The 21,094-nt window shown below is 37.5% G+C and overlaps 1 protein-coding gene across 1 annotated transcript in view; it reads left to right on the forward strand.

Annotated features, from left to right (window-relative positions):
- The window catches only part of Slc4a10 (solute carrier family 4 member 10), a 96,244-nt gene that overhangs the window by 34,779 nt on the left and 40,371 nt on the right, over nucleotides 1-21,094 (forward strand). The window contains exons 8-11 of the mRNA XM_059259155.1: nucleotides 2,059-2,233; nucleotides 2,818-2,951; nucleotides 3,347-3,592; nucleotides 20,321-20,426. Coding sequence (XP_059115138.1) covers nucleotides 2,059-2,233; nucleotides 2,818-2,951; nucleotides 3,347-3,592; nucleotides 20,321-20,426 — 661 coding nt within the window. The remainder of the gene's footprint in view (nucleotides 1-2,058; nucleotides 2,234-2,817; nucleotides 2,952-3,346; nucleotides 3,593-20,320; nucleotides 20,427-21,094) is intronic.

Genomic DNA, 21,094 nt, shown 5'->3' on the forward strand with positions numbered 1-21,094 from the left:
GCTGCTCTTGCACTTTCTTCTGTAACGAACTCCCACTTCTGGATTTAGATCTTTACCGATAAAAGCACATTTATTACACAGCTATATAACAACTATTCAGACTAATGTATGATCTAATAAGTGATTAATTACAAAGGAGTGGTCTAATATAAAATGCTATCAAAACTATAAATATTAATTACTAATTAATAGTTCATAACTATCTCAAATTATTTTCAGAACTAGGTAGGGTATAAATCATAAATGGATTCTAGTAGAATAAATCTACTTTGAACTGTGACTTTGACAAGGTAACATATTATTCAGAAATAAAAACTATTCAGCATTAACATGCATATGTTTTACCAAACACAGTTAGAGTGGCCTGTAAGAGTTTGTATATGTATACAGTCCACATGTTCTCTGGAAGCATCTCTGAGTTTCAAATATCCTTTTGTCTCAAAATTTTATTCTTCTCAATCATTTATGGTTGAAGAAATCACTAGACAAACAGTGATTTTGCACTCACATATTATTAGATAGTTACTAATAGACAATTATTGTGTCTCCATCAGATCAGGGGAATTAAAATAGTAGGAAAGGGCTGGCAAGATGGCTCAGTGCCGAGCCTGACTGTCTGAGTCATCCCCAGAACCCACATGGTACAAGCAGAGAGCTGACTCCCTCAAGCTGTCCTCTGACAACACACACACACACACACACACACACACACACACACACAATAAATAAGTGAAAGAAAAAAATCAGTTATTTTGAGTATAATTTCAAGGTCAAATAGAACTTGATTCTTAAGAAAACAATTATTTTTGAGATAATACTGCAAGGAATACTCATAAACTAACCAAAGTTTAATTTTTATAATCCAAGAACAGTCAGCATAGTTTCAGAATTACAGAACCTCATAGGTTTTTTGATTTATTACTTTTTTTGAGACAAGGTCTTGCTGTATGTTCCAGATTGGCCTCGAACTCACAACCCTTCTGCCTCCTGCCTCTGGAGTGCTGGGCCAATTGTCATGTGCCACCCTGTCCAGCTTAAAAATATTTTTTAACTATTGACCTTCACATAGGAACCATATTGCAGTCTTACTTTAAGATCATATCTTTATTCCATGGAATGAAATAAAATTTTAATATCAAATATTAAATTTTAATGTTATCAAATATTCAAATAATGAGAACCCCTACTTATTAATGTTCCCATTCTTAAGACATTAAAGAATGTTAGCACTCAGATTTTAAGCATCAATTTACAATTTAAAACTCCTGAACCAAAAATAAAACCCTTTGAAGTGTTTCAAGGTGTTTCTTTGTCATATTTGGAATAAGTGAATTATTTCCAGGAAAGGTCATTATTATCTTGTAATTGATAGGTGTTAGAATGTATGTTGGCAATAGTAGATAAAATTAACATTTATCTAGTTTGATGATGTTAGGTTAACGTCTTAGTTTTCTGTAACTAAAAACAATCTCAGAGTCTATCTGTCTCTATTGAATGTTGATATCCAGGCGCCCATTTAGTTGTCCTTTTAGACAGGTTTTTGTTGAGGGACTTTTTTTATTGGCAGAGGGACTAGGTGACTGAAGTTGTGATTGAACAGGGCTTTATTCTCTTTAAGGTGATGTTTACTACTAGCATTCACAAAGACCAGTTGTCTCTCTGTCTCATTTTCTGCTAGGCTAAATTAAGGGCAAAGTATTAGAAAACACTTCCAAGGTTGACAGTGAAGGCCTGAGTTTAGATGGTGTGGGTTAATAAAGAAATGACACAGACATTGGAATAACCTATGAATCTCATTATTTGAAATTTGACTGATGAATCCCTGGATCTTGTTTGAGAAACTCTGATTTTTTTAGTTGTAGGCATGATATTTGGGGTATTGTAGTAGTGCAAAGCTAATCTTGTAGGTCATTATAATGCAACGTGGTAGGCTAATATGGGTCTCATCTCTGCTGATGGAAAGTATTACTGTGACCGGGCAACAGAACAAAATGCACATTTTAACTTATGTGCTTTTATCTTTGGGTTTCACTATTGTGTTTTCCCCCCATGTCTTAGGATTTTTGGGGGACTTATATTAGATATCAAAAGAAAAGCTCCATTCTTCTGGAGTGACTTCAGAGATGCTTTCAGCCTGCAGTGTTTAGCATCTTTCCTGTTTCTCTACTGCGCGTGCATGTCTCCTGTCATCACCTTTGGAGGACTCTTGGGAGAGGCAACTGAAGGTCGCATAGTATGTATTACGCTTTTCTCTGAACTTCGACCTTAATCTGTTTCTTTTTTTTTTTTCTTAAGATTTGTAGTTATGTAAGCGAGCATTGGATTTGGGTTTTGAAGAGAGATTTGATACATGGTCCAACAAATAAACTTCCTATGAGTTTCCTAGATGGCTAGTGGAGCTGGTGATCTGGGAATAAGAATGTCTTGGAAATACTTATTTTGAATCTTATACAAGACTATGGCCTGATGCCACGTCCCTTGATCTAAAATTCTACATCAGTTTTAAGTTCAGTCTATTTTTCAAAAAATCTGAGCCATGCTTCTGTTTAGACATTGACTCTGAAAATATTTAAATATTTTGTAAAGCAATAAAAAATGAAGCAAGAAGGTATAAATTATACTTCCCAGTGGCTGTCACTAATTTTCTACTACCACATGCCATTTTCTCAGCCTCATTTCCCATATTCTGCCCGGGGTTGCTAGGAATAACATAGTGAAGGGTAAAAATGTGAGCCAACATATTTGAAATGTTTATACCTATTACAGTGACTGCCTATTTAGCTTAGGTAATGGATCCACTCATATTTTTTTTCACAGAGTGCAATCGAATCCCTCTTTGGAGCATCTATGACTGGGATAGCCTATTCTCTTTTTGGTGGACAGCCCCTTACCATATTAGGCAGTACAGGACCTGTTTTGGTGTTCGAAAAGATTTTGTTTAAATTTTGCAAGTAAGTATTATTACTCTTGCCTACTATATGCTTTTCCATTGGTGTGGGTTTTTTCTTCACCCAACATCAATTTTGGAGGTCTATGGGTAGAAGTGAAATTGGCTAGTATGATTCAGTTTTTTAGTTTTGTCTCTCAATCGAAATGAAGGAAAAGTTAAAAGATTTATGCATATATCGTACATGTAATATTTAAAATAAATAAGATTCAGTTTTAAATACCAAAAAACCCTCCATTAGCTTATCCCATTAGATTTCTCTATAGACAAAGTCTTGAACTCAGAGACCATGGGATGTGGTTACTCACTTTGACTTCCTGAACTAGGCTTATTTCCACTTATTTACATGGTAGCAAGCTGTAAAATGACCTTCTTCCCACACTTTCCCATTTCTCCTAGAGAATATGGGCTGTCCTACTTGTCTTTACGAGCCAGTATTGGGCTTTGGACTGCAACCTTGTGTATCATCCTTGTGGCCACTGATGCGAGTTCCCTTGTCTGCTATATCACTCGGTTTACCGAAGAAGCTTTTGCTTCTCTTATTTGCATCATTTTTATCTATGAAGCCCTGGAGAAATTGTTTGAACTCAGTGAAGCCTACCCAATCAACATGCACAACGATTTGGAACTGCTGACACAGTACTCGTAAGTCTGATTTCCGCTCTTGGCTGCCAGGCTTTTCTTTTCACAAATATTGCTATTGTTTAAGAAATATGACGACCTTACTCAGCACAGAGTATGCCTTAAATTGATTCATGACCCACATCCTTGACCTTTAGAGCTGAACAGGATTTTAAGTCATCTAATCAGCCACACATCTGATCCTTGGGTTCTTGTTACAGCATCTCTGCCAAGAACATCATTCTAAAGCTCTGTTTGTCGAGTGTTTCATAAAATAAACACATAATTAACCAAGTCAATATAAATACAGATTGGTTCTGTTTTTCCAAACTATATCATTTTGCTTTTCTTTTAAGTTCAGATTTAAAGTAACTAAGTGAAAGAAACTCTTCAATTCTAAGTTGTAGTAGTTTGATGTTTGAAATTGTGATTAAAAACAGATGAAAACAACAAACTTAAGGTTTAATTTTACTTTTGAATGTTTGTGATAAACATTTTTAAGTATTAATTACTGAAGAAGATATTACAGTTCAAGACTGAAGAGGAATTAGAGCTTTCTAATTTTGGTACACTAGAAATCAGGAATTGCTCAGACACTGAACCTATAGAGTATATATGATGAGTAAATAGTACTTTTATTTAAGTTTAGGATTTTTGTTCCATTTGTATATGGAATTTCACAGAGAAAATGTTTGAAGTGATGTATTTTTCACCAGGCATTTTAACCTCTATTCCAGCCAAAAGCACCACTTAGATGTCAAAATTACATAATAATAGTTTAATGTTATAACTTTTAAAGAGTGAGATAATGATTCATTGTTAAAAATGACATGGTTCTTAGTATTAAACATTTTCTTGGCCTTTGGAGAAAAACAAAGTACCTCTAATTGGAAGCAAGAAAATTCAAGATTTACATGTAGAATAATTTTCCAAATAAAAATAATATTGATGGTATTGTGAATAAGGCCATGAAGAAAATAGGTGGATGTCCTGGGCACTCAAGAAGAGGCAGATAAAAGAGTAATTTGGTCAGAATCACACATCATACAGACACGTGCTCACATTCCTTTTATTGACTGATGGTTGGTGAGCACATTGCTGCAATGCACATGTGGCAGTCAGAGGACAACTTGAAAGTATCTTTTCCCTCTTTCTGGACACTGAACTCAGGTTGTCAGACTTGGTGTAAGTACCTTTACCTGCTGAGCCATGTCAATGCCCATTAGTATGTTTATTGAAAAGAAAGTAGAACTGAATTTGGTTATCTTTGTTAGGATACATAATTATCTCTGGTTACAGTCTCAAACCAGTCATAATTTAATGCTAGTCACTAAACTAGAAGCTAGTATAACCACAGTGAGTAATATTCTTACCTCAAAGACCTTACTATGTATGACAGAACATAGAGAGACAGAATAAAGAGATGAACGCTGTATTGAGATATTGGTACAGAATGTTAAGGTGCCACATCAGATGAGTACCTCACTTTGACATGAACTTTAGAGGAAAGTGTTAAGGAGTAGGATAGGGATGGTGTTCACATAGAAGACATGTCCAGGATATTGGAGAGTCACTAAAGCTTTAAAACATTTGAAATCAGATTGATAGTGGTAAAGCCAGAAATGGCGCCCAGGTCTTATTAATTTGATACAATTTTTAGTGCATTGACAAATACTAATAAATTGTCTTAGAGTAAACATGTAGAACAAATAAAGCAGGTAAAAGCTGTGATAGGAAGGCACCAACTGTTCTTGCAACTTTGGTAGCAATTTCTTAGGTATGTAAACTGAAAAACACGGTTGTATATCCTTTCATGCAGAAAGAAGAGTCTTAAGAAACAAGGGTTGAGCCCTAGATAATGTAATTAGCTTAAAGTTAGAGTCATGGAGATTATTGCGGGCATGTAGGTTTAAAAATGGCGACAGTTGTAGAAGGCAAGAGACAAGACTGTATCACAAATCTTTAGAGAAGAAGAGAGATCCAACAAAATTAAGGAAAGAACTTTTTAAAAGATCATTATTAGCTTTAAGAAACTGTTACATTGAGAGAGAAGGTAGAATGAGAAGCCATTTAGCCAAAAATTAAGAAAAGAGAAGGTGGCAAAGGACTGGAGAAAGTATGCCTAGGCCATTGGGTGTCAAGGAAGTAAAACTACGCCTGTTGGAGAGGGCAGTGAGATCATTGGCAGGACAATTTACGATGTAAAAGAATCACTTTGAAATGAGGAATGGAAGCCGAGAGAAAGGAAATCACAGAGATGTCAGAGACAGGGTGAGTAACACGGAGTCAGAACTTTCAAGGAGTCAAAAAAATGATGAGGGCCAGACAGGTGGTAGCAATAAATACAATTAATGACACATGGATGCCTGAAAGTGAAGCTTACTGTACCCATGGGCCTTACTTAGCATGGTGATCAAAAGACAAGGGGCCCAGGTCCTGATGTCCCCATGTTTCCATCTCTGCTTCTTAAAAAAACAAATCTTTCTTAAAAATTAATTTTTGGTTAGTCTACACACTGTTAGGTTTCATAGTGGAATTTTCAAACAAAAGTTGTCTTGTTGATTCTCCTTCCCACTCTTCTCCACCACCCTCCTGCTCCTGTACCTCTCTACTTCCCTCAGCCTCCTTCCATACACTAGGTTCCATTGCCCTTCTCTGTTCCTCTAACACCCCTGTTTCCCCTGTCAGGGAAAACCATTGAAAGATAGGATCTCCATAGAGCAGAGAACATGGGAGAGGATCTTCACAAGTCCCCTTGTCCTTGGAGAGCACAGGCCGCTGTGACCTAGCTGTGTGAGCACTAGGCATGGAGTGTGTGCTGCTCTCTGGGTCCATCGCCCACACTTAGCTCTTCACCAATGGTAAGGGGCTAGACAGGCTGATTCGGCAGGACAGACGGACGGACAGTGAAGTCCTACTGCCAGCGGCACCTCAAATGAGCATTGCAGAAACTGAATGACAGTCTCCCTGGGCACAGTACTGACCACAGGCTGGCACGGTCCTCCTGACTCCTATTTGTTTTTACATTGTGATTGTTTGCCAAATGTACCCCAGTTTGAATATACACACCCATTGAACAGCTCTAAATTCTACCATTGGGATTAATTTTATGAATTGAACAGTCTTTTTTTTTTTTTCTATGAGTACACGGCTTTTATCAGGTTTTGTCATGACTTGCTTTCTAGAGAAACAAAATCAACCTTTTTGTTGTACATCATGTGCTTTTAATTATTTGTAGAAAAGGAATTTGAAACTGGCTGCGAAGAACAGCCATTTTATTACAATAATGTTTTGTGTACTCTCTCTGCTTCATGAAGTCTGTGTGACATTGTAGCGACTGTCTTGTCCTGTCCCTGTGACCATTAGTTTTTAAGGCTCATTTTACCAATGCCCACATCAAGATTTCTACATTAGATATTGCTGGCTTCATGCTTTCACGGGTTTCATTTGAAAAGTTCCTAGAAAATGTTATGGCCTGGACACACTACATCTGAGATTGTGATTTTTGCAAACTGAATGTTCCTGTAATTGCATATATGTTACACTATATATGCCATATGTTGTATTCAGGAAGAAGATATTGGGAAAATGCCAGCATCCTTAGGTTCTACATTTCAGATATGCTTTGTAAAATTTGGCCCTTATATTCTATATTCAAATTTCCCTTTAGTATACCAACCAAATAGCAAAATGTTCTTGAATTAAATAAACAATAACAAAAATTCCCTAGCTTTTCTGGCATCTTAACCTTACAATGTGGTAATATGTAGACCTTACATTTGAAAATACACACTTCCCTTTTATTGTGCCAAGAGCAAGTGTCAAGATAATCTATTTAGTTTTAAGTATATTTTACACCAGATGATCAAACTGAATATGTCACATTAGCAATAAGTAATGAGTTTGAAGGAATCATTTTTTCCCTGATTTTAAGGAATGGCAAAAAATAAAATGTTATGCTTGTGTAAGATGAAATGTTTCTTCAGTACATAGTAAGGTTCTCAAGGATGGCCACTAAAGAAAAAGTAAGAAAGCATGCACAGGTCAAGAAGGCAGAAAGGGGTCACCATGGGTAAGGATGGGAACTAGCCAGAGGGTGCTGGCAGCGGGGGAGGAGAATACATGAGAACAATGTATGGCACCTGCATATGAAAATGACATTGTCAAAGCCACTACTTTGCATACTAACCTAAAAAACCTAATTTTTAAAACATGTATACATTGTACTTTGCAATATATGAGTTAAAGCGAAATTCAGGGTATATTACCTGAGTTTCTCATATACATGTAGATTAAAGTTAAAAACACACTTTCCAAGTTCCTTTTTTTTCACTTTTCTAAATTTATTCTTCTCTCATATATTACATCCTGACTGCAGTTTCCTTTTCCTCCTCACCTACCAATCCCCACCCGTCCACTCCTCCTCCATTTCCCTTCAGAAAAGAGCAGGCCTCCCAAGGACATCAAACAAACATGGCATATCAAGTTGCAATAAGACTAGGCACCTCCCCTCATATAACACTGGCTGAGGCAACCCAGTAGGAGGAAAAGGGTCCCCAAAGCAGGCAAACGAATCAGAGACAGCCCCCAGTTCCCATATGCAGAGGTCCTAGGTCAGACCCCTGATTATGGGTTCAGTCTCTGTGAGCCCTTATGAGCCCTGCATAGTTGGTTCTGTGGGTTTTCTTGTGGTGTCCTTGACCCCTCTGGCTCCTACAATCCTTCCCCCCTCTTCTGCAGGATTCCCCAAGCTCTGCCTAATATTTGGCCGTGGGCCTCTGCATCTGTTTCCATCATTTGCTGGATGAAGCCTCTCTGATGACAACTGGCAATTGGGCTAGGCACCAATCTATGAGTAAAGCAGAATATCATTAGGCATCTTATGCTGAATTTTTTTTGTCTTTTTTTCCCCCTAGTGTTACTTGCTTCTATCCTAGGTCTCTGGGCTATCCAGCCTCTTGTTCCTTTATTCAGGCAGTGTCAGCGGTGGGGTCATGGCATGGGTCTCAAGCTGGACCAGACATTGGTTGGTCACTGTTTCTGTTTCACCTTTACTCCAGCACATCTTGCAGGCAGGACAAATTATAGGTCGACGGTTTTATGGCAGGGTTGAAGTCCCAGTCACTCCACTGGAAGTCTTGCTTGGTTACAGAAGGTGGCTGTTTCAAGCTCCATATCCCCCATTACTAGGAGTATTCGTTAGGGTCACCTTTGTAGATTCCTGGGAGTTTCCATTGCACTAGGTTTATTAGTTCATCTCTGAGATGCCCCTCAGTTCTAGGTGTCTCTCCCTGCACTCTCTCCCTCCATCCTCCCCAGCCTGATCCCTCCTATTTCTGTCCCCACTCTTGTCCGGACTAGCCAACCTGTCAAACAGCAGCTAAATAAGGGAGTGAGGATTAAGAAGAGACAAGACAGAGAACAGAATCAATCAGGAGGACTGTCAGTAAATACTGCAGCCCTGAATTTATTCCTCATGGCTTTTATGTACCATAAACCAAGGAGGCAAAAAGACCTCCTTAGCTTTTAAGGACACCATGGTTCAAGGTACAGACAAGGGTAAACATCTCCTTAATTCTCAGAACATCTGGTGACCACCGCCTTTGACAGAACATCCTGTTATTCAGTCCTGAGGAGCAAAAACCAGCTTGAACTCTCTGACCCTAAGTCAAGATGGAATCAATGCACAAGATGGAGTCACTGTGGGCTTCCACATATTCACCCCTAGTCCACCCACGATATCTATTCTATTTCCCCTTCCCAGGGAGATTCATGCATCCCCCTCTTGAGCCCTCCTTGCTCCTTTCCAAGTTTCTAAAGGAGAGTGCCTACTACTAAGTGCTGAGAAATATTTTTTGCTTTTGTCTCTGTTGATGGTTTCATTTTTTCTACGCTCCAATACTTACTTTATCCTCCTTTATCTGTGAAAAGATAGTCATTTTTAAAAACAAATGCTGCTAATTGGAATTATACTCAATGTCTTTTCTCTTAGTTACACAACTAGATTTGAGTCTTGTTTAAGATTTATAAACTTAAGTAACAATTTTGACCCCCATAATCCTATCATAATGCTACAGAAATGGTCAAGTCAGGGGAGAGGACATTGGGCCTACCTCAATTTGGTGTTCCATGCTTTGTTGACTCACATGGGAGTCCTTACCCTTTCTGAGAAAGGAGGTGGGGAGAAGGAACGAGATGAGAGGAAGGAGGAGAAATTGGTTGGTATGTAAAATAAATAAAAAATTTAATGAAAAAGTAAAAATTGAAAAAAGAAATGGTCAAAGCATACTTAATGCATTTTAGTTAACTAAACATACTCAAAATAATTGTCATCCTTTGCCAAGTTTGACAAGTAAAGTGAAATCTCTCTCTCTCTCTCTCTCTCTCTCTGTCTGTGTGTGTGTGTGTGTGTGTGTGTGTGTGTGTGTGTGTGTGAAGAGAGTGCTTATGGTGACCAGAAAAGGGTATCTGATATCCTGAAACTGGAGTTGAAGGACTTTCTAAACCACCATGATGGTTCTAGGAACTAAAACCAGGTTCTGTGCAAGAGCAGCAAGTGTTTTCTCCAGTTAATTGTGTCTCTAGCCTCCATGTTTCTCTGAAATGTATTTTTTTCTGTACAATTGTTTTTAAAGATATAATATTTTCTGTAAATCTGCCTGCGTTTCTGAATTTCTTGGAAAAACTTAACTTTTACTTCTGTCTCTGTTCTGAGTGTGCTGTCTCTAACACTTCGTACTTCCTTACTCTTTCTCTGAATCTCCCCCTGCCCTGCCCCCACCATGTGGCTGCTTGTCTATCACGTGTTTGACCTCTGTGCACTCCTTGCTGGCTTAAACCTTGTCCTCTCCCCTAGGCAGCTGTGGGGTTTTATAATTTGCCTGCCTTGGCCTTTTGTCTTTTAAACTAGTCTTCAAGTTTTTAAAAATCATCGAATCTACAAATTTTGAATAAATTTGACACACTATAAGGATCTTAACATGGAATGAATAAATATAATTATATGTGGCTATATATATATATTTATATATGGATATATATGGATCCAAAAATTAGTTCTGATTGAAAATTTAGATAGGCTATTGACTTGGTGGAGGAATCATCTGGAGGAAGTCGGCGAACTAGGATGTCAACCTACCACATTGAATCGAAATACAGGAAGAGGATGAAGGGAGTTTTCATAGTTTGTTCACTAGAACTCACTAGTCAAAAAATAAGGAATGAAATTTAAGGAAACGCTGTATCTTCAAAGAACTTGGCACATATAGTATAAATATGTTTTTATATGTACTGCACATTTCCCCCTACAACTCCCTCAGCCCCCCCTCCCTGCCCCCGCATGCCTCCTCTGGCCAACTTCATGTCCTATTCTTCTTTTAATATCCCATGGAATCCAGTCACTGCTACTTTTAAAACTGATGTGCAATCTTGACATAAAGATTTTCTCTTCTAAATTGTGTATTGTACATCATCTTACAATGAAACAAATATACCTGTAGGCACCCCATAAAATGTTTATCAACAAATGAGCTATCAATAAAGGAATCACCTGGGGTTGGAGAGAAGGGCCAGTGATTAAGAGCACTTGTTCTTACAGAGGACCTGGATTCGGGTCCCAACATCCACATGGTTGCTCACAACCAAAAATATCCCTCTGGTTCCAGCAGATCCAGTTTACTCTTCTGACCTCCATGAGCACAAGCAAAACAAGTCATGTACATACGCATATGCAGGCAAAACACTTAAACACATAAACTAAACTAAAATAAATTTGAAAAATGAATCATCTAATTCTTGTTTTTTATTAAACACTTACTGTCTTTCTTTTCTGCTCTTGATTTTGAACTCAATTGTTTTTAAAACTGATATATACATACATTTTGTCATTTAATGTTTGAAAACATATGTACATTGTATACTGTTGAAATCTGTGTAAAATTATTTATTCAGCGTTATTGTTTCTTTATGGTGGAAACATCCAAACTGGTTCTTTCTAGCTTTTTGAATAAGAACAATATGTTATCATTACTTACAGTTGCTCTGCTGTGCAGCAGAGCAGCATGACTTCTTGCTCCTGTATAACAATAGCTTATTATGATTCATGAAGCTTTTCCATATCCCCTGCTCTGCTGCTCTCCCCAGACTCTGGTAGCCAACACTCTACTTTCAGCCTCTATGGGATTAATATTTTTAATTCCATATGAGTGCAAACATGTGGTGGTTTTCTTATCGTTCCTGGCTTATTTCACTTAACACAATGACCATCCATGTTCATACAGATGATAAATTATTTGGTATTTTTAGAGAAATAATATCTCACATACATATTATACATAGATATGCATTTATATGCATATACATTTTTCTTTACTCATTAATTGATATGCACTTAAATTGGTTCTTTTTCATGCCTCTTATGACAAGTTATACAATAAATATGAGAGTGCAGATATGTCTTTGACAAAGTGACTTCATTTTCTTTGGATATATAACCATTAGTGGTACTGATGGATATGGTAGTTCTGTTTTTAATTCCTTGAGATTATGGTTTTCCACAATGATTTTACTAATTTACATTCCCATCATATGAAGAGTTCACTTTTCTCCACATTCTGGCCGGCACTCTTGTCTTGATACAGTATTTGTCCCATCAGTAGTGAAGTGATTTCTCCTTATGGTTTAGATTTGTGTGTGACTGACAGTTCTTATGGAGCATTTTGTTCACACACTGGTTGGAAGATGTTTGTCTTCCTTGGAAAAACGCCAGTTTAGATCTGTTGTCTAATTCTAAATTGGATTATGATTATTTTGTCATTACCTTTGCTCCTGAATTGAGTTCTTTGTATGTTTTAGTTATTAATACTTGTCAGGAATATTCTTTTCAAACAGTGTATCCCATTCGGTTGGTTGGTTGTTCCCTCTGCAGAAGCCATGCAGTCTCTTCATTTTGCTTTGGTTTCCTGTCCTTTCGAGTCACACTCTCCAACTCTTCCTTTGCCCATTCCAATATCTTAAAGCATTTCTCTGTTTTCTAGTAGAAGTTTCATAGTTTTTGGTTTCCTAATACTTAGGTCTTTAATATATGTTCTGTCTTTTGTATATTGTGAGAAATTAGGGTTTAGTTTCGTTCTTCTATTGACTTAACTTATTCTAACGCTAAAGTTGTTTCTGGGAGCAATGGTCTCAAAAATGGTTCATTATTGATCTGTTTCATTCTCGCTGGCCCTCTAACAAGCTGTGAAACATTCAGGAGCAGAGCTGGTGTGTCTTCATCTTTCTGTCTCCCAACACCCTGGGGGCTGTGTAAATGCCCCTGCACCCTCGCCAACTGTGTCTGTCAGGAATTTGTTCTCCTGTCTACTCTTGGCCATTTTACTTCCCTATGACTATAGTTTGATTGACAGGTCCTAAATAGACTTATCTTCCACACTTTCTTGTCAAAGACAATGAGAAGGTAGAACATTACATCATTAATCAATATTTAAAAGAGAATTCTCTCCTTACAAATTAACCAAATAGTCACATGTTATACACCAGATTTTGGTGAGATAGAAAGACTATTCTTAGAGAGTTCACTGTCTATGAAGTACTGACCCAATTTCTCTTTGCTTCTGAGCTGACCTAAATTTAAGGATGTATTCTGAAGTATTTAAAGTGAAATTTAATGGTGTTTCAATTTACATGAAAATATCCCAGCATCGATAGTGAGATAATTTCATTTTCCTGCCTCAAGAAGCTGATGTTCTGACCTAGAATCCAGCTAGCATTAAATCAGAGAAGCAATATTCTAGAAAAAGCCCCCACAAACTTTCTAAAGTTCCTCTGGATTTCCATTTTTCTATAGTTTTATGTTTGCTCAATTTTTGTGAAGCAGATAATATTTGCTTTAAAAAACAAGTTAGTGGTTTATGATTTATCAATAATCAAATAAGGCATAAGTGGAGTTTTTTCTAATGTAATACTTCCTCTAATTTGATGGTATGATCTCTCTGTACCATTCAGCTTCATCTTTCCTGTTGGACACATTGCCTTGCATCCCATATAAAAGTAATGCCATGGATGCTTTGTATATGATTTGATACATTTGCTCAAGGTATCTGCCATTCCTGTTGTAAAGTTTTGATCAGATTATTTTGAGTCATGTAACATTCCATGCCCTGTTCATTTCTTCATTCTTCACAACTTTGCTGGATGTTTTAAGGGTCACAGCTACTTTAGTCATCTTTAGAAGCTTTTCTAATAATTTGTATCAGTGGAAGGAAATTTCCTTTAGCCATGAAAATTAACATTCTAATTGCTCTGAACAAGATACTTGTAAGATATTTATTAACTAGCCAAACTCAGTTAGTTTAGAATATTTTCTTCTTTATAAATGCTTTTCTTGGTAATATAAGGTGTTCTACTTACACATTTTACATTTACTAGTTAGCATTCAGAAAAATTCAAATGGAAAGTATATCTGTTTGTGTGTGCATGTGTGTGTGAGAGAGAGAGGAAGAGAGAGAGATGTTTTATATAAAATAAATATTCTGTGGTGTGGCTTTATTATTTTTATAACACAGAATACTATTTAAATAAGAAACATAAATATGTTTGGCTTCTATAAACATGATACTGTAATTTTCATATCTTGTATTAATATATATTGTGCTATGAAGCACTCTTGTGGGCTAATTTAGTCAATAAAAATGCTTGAAAAGGCAAAAAACCCTTCCAGTTTAGTTCACAAAGGAGGGGACTATTAATAACTGCCAAGGCAAAGGGATGGCATCTGTAGCCTAGGAACTAAAATTAGTGACAAGGCTGAAGGGAGTTCCACCAAATCATGCTTTCCAGAAGACAGCCATGGGCGCGCTTGTGTCGGGAAGACGGATCACCTCCATTACCCTCAGGGGGAAAAAAAAGGAAAGACTTCTGCATGCGGGCATTTAATTACACTGTTTATCTGATCACTTTGTGGCCATTTATATAAACAAAATTGTAGGGAGAACTTGCTTTTCTGTGGGAAGCAAAGGAATGCAGAGGACATTTTTTGTAAAAAGTGTATTTTAAGCCAGTTGATCCATTTCTACAAGGCATTTTATACTGCTTTTCAAAAATCACACGATCATCTCATTAGATGCAGAAAAAGGCTTTTTTTGACAAAATCCAAAAATCTTTTCTGATAAAAGTCCTAGAGAATCTAGGAGCATGGTGGAATATTCATTATTAATGGCAATATACAGGAATCCCACTGCCAAAATCATGTAAATAGAGAAAAAAACTCAGAAGAATTTCTACTAAAATAAGGAACACGAGAAGGATGTTCACTCTCTTTATTCTTGTTCAGTATATTGCTTGAAGAGTTAGCTAGAGCAATAAGATAAGTGAAAGAGGTCAAGGGTTACGAACAGGGAAAGAGGTAAATTACCCTGATGTGCAGATGATATAACTCTCTCTATAAAAGTACCTGCATACTCCACCAGGAGAATTCTACAGTTGATAAATTATTCAGCGAAGTTGCAGCATACAAAGTCAACACGTCAAAGTCAGCAGCTTCCCTACATACAAATAACAAACATACTGAGAAAGAAATCAGGGAAACAATCGCATTCACAGTAGCCTCAAAATATCTTAGAATGAATCTAACGAAGGAAGTAAAAGATAGCTTTATAAAATAAAAACTTTAAGATAAAGTAATTGAGGAAGATACAGGAATATGGAAAGTCCTCCCATGCTCCTGAGTTGTTAGGAATAATATTGTGAAAACGGCCATGCTATCAAAAGCAAATTTTAGACTCACAGAAATCCCCATCAAAACTCCAATTCAATTATCACAGAAATTGAAAAAATAATTTTGAATTTTAGTTGGAAGTACATGCGTGTGTGTGTGTGTGCGCGTGCGTGCGTGCACACACACACACACACACAGAGAGAGAGAGAGAGAGAGAGAGAGAGAGAGAGACAGACAGACAGACAGACAGAGAACACAATCTTGAATAATAAAGGAACTAGTAGAGGTGTCACTATCCCTGATTTTAAGTTTATAGCTACAGAGCTAAAGTAACAATATAGAGAAAAACAATAATGTAGCAGAAAAGTGGTCCTTTCATGATTCTTCTACTTTCCATTTCAGGGGCATGTGATATTCATAACAGCAATAATAACCACAATGATACAAAACACCTGATCAGTATTTACTTATGATGGATCCTATCTTGGGGCTTTTGCCAATATTAATGTGTTTGCTCTCACCATAACCTGTGAACTTGGTGACTAATCACCGTTTTATACATGAAGCAACTATACCATAGATTGCTTAAGTATCACATCCAAGATCATTCAGCTAAATATTTGATTTGAATGAATAAATTTAGCTGAAAAATCCAATATTGTGAGTATGTACCTAAAGAATAGTCTGTAGCTGGAGTTTTCTCCATTCCCACCCGGGCCCACAGCCACTCAGAACCAAAAAAACACACAGAGGCTGAAGTTGCTTGTTTGCACTTCCTGTTATATTAGGTAATATTATTTCCTTCTTGGGTCTCTAAGGGAGTTGAAGATTAGATAGTTATAGTTATAGTTAGTTAAAGATTAGATATTATAGTTATAGTTTTCTTTGTTAAGAATTTCAGAAAAGAAACTCACTAAAGAGGTGTAAAGTGTATAAATTTGAAAGACATTATAAGATAGTTCTCTGTTAGTAATATAAGTTAGGATAGAAAGTGATTCAGGTACATTTTGGACTTACCAAAATAGGATAATGGAATATTTTCTCTGAGTTTGTCAAATGCAAATGGACTAGACATTGTTGAGGTATTTATTGCTTGTATATATTGTATATAGTTATTGTACTTATTGTATATAGTTTTTCTTATATTAGTTATAACTTTTTTTCGTTTCATTAGAATAGAAAGGAGAAATGTTGTCATATTTTATTTGTATGTTAATAAATAAAGTTTGCCTGTAGATCAGAGGTCACATAGCAAGCCATAACAGAAGTCAGGTGGTGGTAGCACATGGCAGTTAGAGTCTCTGTGTGGTCAAGGACACAGCCAAGCGTGGTGATACATGACTTTAATCCCAGTACCAACCTTAGAGACCTAGAGGTCTGTATAGACAGGCAGTTAAGAGGAAGTGATGTGGTTGGGCTTAGAACCAATGAGAAGGCAGAACAGGAAGGCAATAAAAGCACAGGTTAGACAGGAAGAAGCTCTCTGGGGAAGCTACTGCGTGGTGGTAAGCTAAGGCTAGTTGTGGCTATTTGCTATTTCTCTGATCTCTTTAGCTGTTACCCCTGTATTTGGCTCTGTGTTTCTTATTTAAAAAGACTGTTTAGAAATTTGTCCACAATAGTCTTGTATTTATACTTCCACATTATCGATAGAGTCCCTAGAAATTGGTTTGGGTGGAATTAACAAGAATTTGCTCTTCACTCGGGCTTTATCCCCTCATAGAGCTTACTTCTGGTTTTTGTTTTATTTCTTTGCTTTAGATTTTAGGTTGGCTCTGAATACTTTGAATTGAGTTCCTACCAAGGGAGGGTATGAAATTTTCCTCATTTTATTCTTGATTCATGCTTAAGAGAGCCCAGGATTCAGAAGTCCCTTTTGAGCCTCCAGGGGTTGTAGAGAGATTGTTTACTTTTTTTCCTGGTTCTGTACTAAGGATTGACCCCAGGTCTCACACTGCTAGACAGACGCTTCACTGATAGCTGCGTGCCAAGTCCCAGAGATAACTTAAAGTGTCTATGTAAGCATGCACACCATGAAACCTGACTGTTGAGAGTTCTGATATCTAGTGTGTGAACTCTAGAAAGAGCAGTGATTTTCTTGGCTATTCATGATGTCTTTATGTATAACATAAATATTTTATAGACTAAAATATTTTTCCAACTTGGAATTGATTTGAGAAAAGTGATTAGCCATAGAACCCTGCCAGGGAGGCATAAGTAACTAATGTACACTCCAAAATACGTCTCTCCTTTGAGTTTGCCACTTTTATATCAGATATCTAGCTTAGCACTTTCAGAAAATCACTGTTAACACGTAAATGAAAATAGAATACCAGGAATGCAGTGGCACAATATGCCCTTGTGCGCACTAACACAATGCAGTCACTCGAAATAGCAGAGACCACTGCCCCAAGGAAATCCATACAACAGTGAGCAAAGTGAATGGAGAAGCCACATCACCAAGTTTATACAGAGCCCTGAGAAACAGGACACTGAGCAGCAGGAATGAGAGCAGTGGAGGTAACGTAGCTGCCGCAATAAAGGGCAAGAGTGCAGGGCATTGGAGGGGCTATCTTAAAAGAGACAGGACCTGAAAAAGGGAATAGGGGAGGCATAGTGAAGTGTAGATCGCTTCATTTGATCTGGAACATTCTTACTTTTCTAGCTGTCCTGATAGAAATGGCACCAACTTATATCTAGAAGCAGCATATCATGGCTGAAAGAACAGGACTTACAGGGTCAAACAAGGATTCAAATCTAGTTCTGTTAGTATGGACTTACTGAGTTATTCCTCCTATACAATTGTGTAGTATTTTCATATAGCCTACACATACTTTCTTGTATCATATCTATGTCATATGATATATAGTTCAATCTAAATAGTTGCCACCCTGCATTCTTTAGGAGATGATGACAAGGAATAAATCCACATGAGTTCAGTAAAGATACAGTTTTTCTCTGAATATTTTTAAATCACAGTTGATTCAAACTGAATGCAGAATTTGGATAAGTAAAGTTGACTGCATACAAGTTTCCTTTGAAAGAAAATGAAGGGAACTTTAGCATGTTAGGAATGCATTGATGTTCCTTTCATGTTTGGGTGGAATTTTAATATTTATTAAACAACTGAACTAGAAAAAAATAATGATTATGATGAGAGCAGCCACAATTCCAAAGAGAGCCAAATGTGTACTAAACATCATATATGCACACAGAGAGAGACAAGAGACAGAGACTCAGACAGAGGGGGGTAGGTGAGAGATGGAGAGAAGCAGAGACGTACACACACACACACACACAGATAGATAGATAGATAGAGAGAGAGAGAGAGAGAGAGAGAGAGAGAGAGAGAGAGAGATACACACGCCCCTCTAAGAGACAGAGAAATGCAGACACACACAAATGCACACACACCTCTGTGTGTGATGTTAACCTATTCCTCATATTAGTCCTAATAGGTGAGCATTTTCAACCCCAGTTCCCATAAAACAAAACAAATATAGAGTGGTTGAGTCATTTGCCCATGGTTACATAGATGATTGAGTTTCCTGACACAAAAACCTGTATTCTATCATAATGTCTGGAACTTGGGAACAGCCATAATTAATCATTGTTGCTGCAAATCTGTGCCTTTGTTTCTTTTTGCTAGCATTCTTCTTTGTGATGCCAGTGGAGGTTATTGAATTGTCCATGGTAACAAATACTTCCATTTCCCATTCCCTTAAAACCCTTGTCACTAACTTGCCCCCTGGAACTTTCTCCAAGTGAGCTCATCTGGAGGAACTCCATGTTCCCCTAGTGAGGACCAGAACTGTGCCTGCCCTTACAGCCCATTTCAAATGGGATGTCTTCTAGTGATACACTGTATAACTCTATGAAATATAGCTGAGTTTTCCTGTGTACCAGCCTGCCAGTGGTCAGGACAAATCTCTTACTCACCAGTCCCGCAGCCACTCTGACCCAAGTAAGCTCACAGAGGCTTATGTTATTTACAAACTGTATGGCCATTAGCTCAAGCTTATTACTGACTAGCTCTTACACTTAACTCATAATTCTTATTTATGTTTAGCTACATGGCTTGGTACTTTTTCCCAGTTCTGCCTTCACATCTTGCTTCTCATGGTGGCAGCTGGCAGTGTCTCCTGACTCAGCCATCCTGTTCCTAGAATTCTCCTCTCTCTTTGTCCTGCCTATACTTCCTGCCTGGCTACTGGCCAATCAGCACTTTTTTAACCAATCAGAGCAACACATTCACAGCATACAGATATCCACAGCAATGAAGCATGAAAGAATTGTGGGAATGAACAAAGCAAGTTCCTGTAGTAGAAACTGAAGAGTTTCCTAGGCAGAGAGATGCTTTCCAATAGAAATAATCTTAGCACTGGAAGTCAGTTCTATAGTTCTAGTAACATAACCACAGTAGCAGTCTAATGCACTTTCCAGCTGTGTGGCCTATGTGGGTTATTGTGGAGCCCAAGCACCATTTGAAGTATGTCTCTATAGGAAAATGCTTCCCAATAGACAAGGTAAAAGGATTAGAAATGAATCCAATATCCATCACAGAACCTCGTACACTGTGCACATTAAAAATGTATATTGATTGTTTGATCTCTAGTGGGATTGTCACTCATCACAAAGGCAAGTATAATACTGAGCTGTCTAGGGCTTTCACTTCAATCAAGCTCTAAATTAGAATTGTACGGCAAAGCGAAATGTGACCTTCGGAGCGTGAATTAAATGTCATTCCATTTTTTTGTTAGTATGATTGTACAAATAACTAAAGTAGGATAGTTATAATTTTTCCAGGTGGTTTATAACTTATAAGGCAAGTAGACATTGGAATGATCCCTCATTCTAGGAAAAACCACTGAGTGGTGCAGTATCCAAGCATTCTAGTTCTGATTGTTGGTATAGTCTTTCAGAGAGTGGTTTAGATGATCCAGCTGCTTGTCTGTCAGATGGATGAATGCTTTATCTAGGAAAATGACTCCTTGAGTATATGCTCTGAATTTCAAAAAAGAAATTATTTCCTCTTTCAGATGTAACTGTATGGAGCCACATAGTCCCAGCAATGATACCCTGAAGGAATGGAGGGAGTCCAATATTTCTGCCTCTGACATAATTTGGGGGAACCTAAGTGTGTCAGTAAGTAAAACATGGCACAAGAACTCACATCTTGAGTCATTTACTGTAAAGACTTTTATTGACATTTTTAATCAGTTATTGCAACTAAGGTAAGAATTTAGAAAATACAAATGTATACAAGTGATAGCTTTGTTTTAAAGCCCCTCCATGTCAGATATCCATCCATACTTGGGGTTTTCATTCCTCATAAAAATGTTTCTTCTCATAGACCTGAGTTGCTCTGAAAGTTTGCACAAACAGAACAGGACTAAAGTCAACTGAAAACATTAAATACTAGTCCTGGTGACCATCATGGCGGTGCACACTCTACCTTGCACATGAAGGACCTAGGATATTTTCCCTTACTCTACATGCTTCTCCCAGTGTTCAGAACAGGCTGAGGGGAGGGACTTATTACACAATTGATATAGTTAGTTGTGTGAATTATTTTCAAATTTTTTACTTAAGATTTTTTTTTTTTGGTTTTTTTGAGACAGGGTTTCTCTGTGTAGCTTTGTGCCTTTCCTGGGACTCACTTGGTAGTCCAGGCTGGCCTCGAACTCACAGAGATCCGCCTGGCTCTGCCTCCCGAGTGCTGGGATTAAAGGCGTGCGCCACCACCGCCCGGCTACTTAAGATTTTTTAATAAATATATTTTGATAGTGTTTCCCCCTTCCCACTTCCTCCCA

The sequence above is a fragment of the Peromyscus eremicus genome, chromosome 4, assembly GCF_949786415.1.
Source record: "Peromyscus eremicus chromosome 4, PerEre_H2_v1, whole genome shotgun sequence".
Classification (NCBI taxonomy): Eukaryota; Metazoa; Chordata; class Mammalia; order Rodentia; family Cricetidae; genus Peromyscus; species Peromyscus eremicus.